Source organism: Silurus aristotelis, assembly GCF_946808225.1.
Source record: "Silurus aristotelis genome assembly, chromosome: 10".
Taxonomy (NCBI): Eukaryota; Metazoa; Chordata; class Actinopteri; order Siluriformes; family Siluridae; genus Silurus; species Silurus aristotelis.
In genome coordinates, this window is record NC_139583.1 from 308,935 (window position 1) to 313,934 (window position 5,000).

The 5,000-nt window shown below is 41.0% G+C and overlaps 1 protein-coding gene across 1 annotated transcript in view; it reads left to right on the forward strand.

The window, feature by feature from the left end:
* slc12a1 (solute carrier family 12 member 1) overlaps positions 1-5,000 on the forward strand; it is a 17,691-nt gene that overhangs the window by 9,053 nt on the left and 3,638 nt on the right. Inside the window, exons 12-18 of the mRNA XM_083553250.1 lie at positions 1,799-1,803; positions 2,136-2,247; positions 2,641-2,781; positions 3,851-3,957; positions 4,131-4,213; positions 4,557-4,679; positions 4,969-5,000. The exon at positions 4,969-5,000 is cut by the window's right edge and continues 94 nt beyond it. Of these exons, the coding sequence (XP_083409376.1) occupies positions 1,799-1,803; positions 2,136-2,247; positions 2,641-2,781; positions 3,851-3,957; positions 4,131-4,213; positions 4,557-4,679; positions 4,969-5,000 (603 nt within the window). The remainder of the gene's footprint in view (positions 1-1,798; positions 1,804-2,135; positions 2,248-2,640; positions 2,782-3,850; positions 3,958-4,130; positions 4,214-4,556; positions 4,680-4,968) is intronic.

A 5,000-nucleotide genomic window follows, 5' to 3' on the forward strand; every position in this document is an offset into this window, starting at 1 on the left:
CATCCAATCCTCTATGCTACCCATCCAATCCTCTATACTTCTCATTCAAACCTCTATACTACCCCTCCAATCCTCTATACTACCCTTCCAATCCTCTATACTACTCATTCAATCCTCTATACTACTCATTCAATCCTCTATACTACCTCTCCAATCCTATATACTACTCATTCAATCCTCTATACTACCCCTCCAATACTCTGTACTACCCATTCAATCCTCTATACTACTCATTCAATCCTCTATACTACCCCTCCAATCCTCTATGCTACTCATCCAATCCTCTATACTACCCCTCAAAGTCTCTATACTACTCATTCAATCCTCTATACTACTCATCCAATCCTCTATGCTACCCATTCAATCCTCTATACCTCTCATTCAAACCTCTATACTACCCCTCCAATCCTCTATACTACCCGTCCAATCCTCTATACTACCCATTCAACCCTCTATACTACCCATCCAACCCTCTATACTAGCCATCCAATCCTCTATACTACCCCTTCAACCCTCCATACTACCCCTACAATTCTCTATACTACCCCTCCAACCCTCTATACTACCCCTCCAACCCTCAATACCAACCCCTCCAATCCTCTATACTACTCATTTAATCCTCTATACTACTCATTTAATCCTCTATACTACTCATTCAATCCTCTATGCTACCCATTCAATCCTCTATACTACCCCTCCAATCCTCTTTACTACCTCTCCAATCCTCTATACTACTCATTCAATCCTCTATACTACCCCTCCAATCCTCCATACTACTCATTCAATCCTCTATACTACCCCTCCAATCCTCTATACTACTCATCCAATCCTCTATACTACTCATTCAATCCTCTATACTACCCCTCCAAACCTCTATACTACTCATCCAATCCTCTATACTACTCATTCAATCCTCTATACTACCCCTCCAATCCTCCATACTACCCATTTAATCCTCTATACTACTCATTCAACCCTCTATACTACCCCTCCAATCCTCTATACTACTCATTCAATCCTCTATACTACCCCTCCAATCCTCTATACTACCCCTCCAATCCTCTATACTACTCATTCAATCCTCTATACTACTCATCCAATCCTCTATGCTACCCATCCAATCCTCTATACTTCTCATTCAAACCTCTATACTACCCCTCCAATCCTCTATACTACCCTTCCAATCCTCTATACTACTCATTCAATCCTCTATACTACTCATTCAATCCTCTATACTACCTCTCCAATCCTATATACTACTCATTCAATCCTCTATACTACCCCTCCAATACTCTGTACTACCCATTCAATCCTCTATACTACCCCTCCAATCCTCTATGCTACTCATCCAATCCTCTATACTACCCCTCAAAGTCTCTATACTACTCATTCAATCCTCTATACTACTCATCCAATCCTCTATGCTACCCATTCAATCCTCTATACCTCTCATTCAAACCTCTATACTACCCCTCCAATCCTCTATACTACCCGTCCAATCCTCTATACTACCCATTCAACCCTCTATACTACCCCTACAACCCTCTATACTACCCATCCAACCCTCTATACTAGCCATCCAATCCTCTATACTACCCCTTCAACCCTCCATACTACCCCTACAATTCTCTATACTACCCCTCCAACCCTCTATACTACCCCTCCAACCCTCAATACCACCCCTCCAATCCTCTATACTACTCATTTAATCCTCTATACTACTCATTTAATCCTCTATACTACTCATTCAACTTTGAATCTTACCATCTCTAACTGGTAGTTTTATCTCTTGCTGTAGAAACAGTAGTTTCTGTAAATACCATAATCCACGTCCATAGTACGGGAGGTGGTAGCTCAGTGGTTAAGGCATTGGGCTTTGGATCAGAAGATTACAGGTTCACAGGTTCAAATCCCACCACCACCAAGCTGCCACTGCTGGGCCCTTGAGCAAAGCCCTAAAAAACCTTCCCCTGCTCAGGTGTAAGTCGCTCTGGATAAGGGCGTCTGCCAAATGCCGCAAATGTAGTACAGACACACAGGTATAAAAAGGCTGGGGCAAAAACTTACCCCATCAAAAAGTACTGAATAATAAAGATATTGATTGTTGATTTGATGAAAGTGTTTTTGTGGCTCAGGCCTCAGTGCATCGTGTTGACCGGAGCTCCTAAAAGCCGGCCGGCTCTACTGGACCTCGCTCATTCCTTCACCAAAAACTTCGGCCTCTGCATCACCTGTGAATTGTTTGTGGTGAGAAAACCTCTGCCTTCATCTCTCTGTACTATACACCTCTGCACATCTGGAGCTTTTATCTCAATAATCTTTACAGCAGTGTGTACAGAGATACAGAGTTTCAGAGTTTGTGATTGTTGTGATCAGGGAGAGAACTACAGAGACAGGGGCGTAGCCATCATTTCAAAAGTGGGGGGGGACGAACTTCGTAGTGTTACCTGTTTTTTTTTCTTCCACTAAAAAAGTGAGGGGGACGAATTTACTTTTTATAAAAAGTGTAATGTATGCCCCTGTGCAGAGAGACAGCAGGAGCTGAGAGGTTGTACATTGTGAGTATTTTGTGTTTATTGTGTGTGTGTGTGTGTGTGTGTGTGTGTGTGTGTGTGTGTGTGTGTGTGTGTCTGAAATCAGGGTCCTACTACAGAGAGACAGCAGGAACTGAGTGATTGTATGGAACAGAATCAGTTGTGGCTCAATCAGCAGAAGAGGAAAGCGTTTTACACTGCTGTAGCAGCCGACAGCTTTCACCACGGAGCCCGGAGTCTGTTACAGGTATTAGATAACTAAATCAGAGATTAGTATAGGTGGCAAAAGTCCACACCTCCTTCACTCAGTAGAAGTGCAGATACTGGTGTTTTAAAAGATTTTGGTAAAAGCTGAAGTTCTGACTGCACTTTTTCACTCAAGTGAAAGTAAAGAATTTTGGGCTCCGACATGTTCTTCAGTAAAAACTAGTGATTATTACTACCTGTTTTAGTGTCACGCTGTAACTGAACCTCACGTCATATTAATATATTCATATAAAACAAATTTAAAATGTTGTTCTCTAATAAATGTATCCAGTCTGAAGATCCACCATGTAGAACACAAGCAAGGAAAAGATGATGATGATCAGGTGATCCGGAATGTCTCTGTTCTCATCACTGACTCCCTCTGTCTCATCCACGTTAACCCCAGACTTCTTACTGCCTTCTGCCTGCTCATTGTGAGCTTCAGAAACTAGTCTACGTCTGTGGTGTGAGAGAGACAGGAGATGATCCACCAGTGGATTGAAAAAGCAGCACAATGAGAAGAAACATGTTAATGTGCTGAAAACAGAGCAGTGAAAATAAAAAAAATTGACATTTCACCAAATAGATTCAAACTAAATTAACGAGTCTGTTTTGAAATTGTAAGAAGTATAAAATACAGATATTTGTGTAAAAAAGTAATGAGTGAAAATAAAAAGTTTTAACAGTGAAGTAAAGAACTGATACCAGAAACATCTACTTAAGTACAAATATTTTGTTACTTCCTCTCTGGCGATCAGGAAGTTCATACAGTTTATATTATGAAATATATATTGTTTATTACATGGTGAATGTTTTCCTCATGACCCATCGGGTCACAGATAACTTAGATCAGACACAGGAGATAAGCAAATCTAATCTAGACCTGCAGTGAAAGTGATCAGGGTTTCCTTTAAATTCTGTGATGTTTGTGTATTAGAACGTCATTATCAGTATGGATAACAACAGCATGTTTAATAACGCAATACAGACACTGTGTGTGTGTGTGTGTGTGTGTGTGTGTGTGTGTGTGTGTGTGTGTGTGTGTGTGTGTGTGTGTGTGATGGTTTCAGGCATCAGGGTTGGGGAGACTGAGACCAAACACACTGATGTTAGGGTTTAAGAGAGACTGGAAGACAGCAAACACTGAAAATGTACAGGCATATGTCAGAGTTCTGCAGTACGTATGCACACACACACACACACACACACACACACACACACACAGAGAGAGAGAGAGAGAGAGAGAGAGAGAGAGAGAGAGAGAGAGAGAGAGAGAGAGAGAGAGAGAGAGAGAGAGAGAGAGAGAGCTACTCCTCACTCTGATTACACTGTTGTGTGTGTTGTGTTCAGTGATGCGTTTGATTTTGATTATGGGATGGTGATGCTGAGAATTAATCAGGGGCTCGACATCTCACACATCCTCACAGCTCAAGGTAAACAACACACAATACACAAACAACACAAATAAATAGCACACAAATAAAAAACAATACACAAACAACAAATATACAATAAACACAGACAAACACAAAACAAACAAATAAACAAACAAACACAAATAAGATACAAACAAAAAAAACAATCAAACAACAAACAAATACAACAAGCAAAAAACGTGTTTGCACGTGTGTGTGTGCGCGTGTGTGTGTATGTAAATGTGTGTGTGTGTGTGTGTATATGTGTATATATATATATATATATATATATATATATATATATATATATGTGTGTGTGTGTGTGTGTGTGTGTGTGTGTGTGTGTGATGTCTCTGTACAGAGGAGATGGAAAGAATGCTCCTGGAGCAGCAGGTGATGGAGATGGAGGAATCAGGCTTTCAGGAAGGAGATAAAGGGTTTTTTAGAAGATGCAGAAAGTCGAATAAAGCGCCGACTCCTAAAGGTACCAACTGCATTCTGTATTGTACAGGTGATAGTTATAGCCCCGCCCACCACGCAAGTCTCTCTACAGGTCTAGACTCATCTCTTACTGTCACTCATCTCTTACTCTGCACAAAGAACTTTAACCATCTGTGCTTCTCAAATCTAATCTCACACACACACACACAAACACACACACACAGCGTCATCATCTACATCATATAGCTTTACATCATCACCATGCTTGTCACAACTACCTAAATTACTGACTTTATATACCTGCTCTCTTTGCCCCTTCTTTCTGCCCCCAGCTGTGGAATTGCCCCAGTCCTCAGATATGATG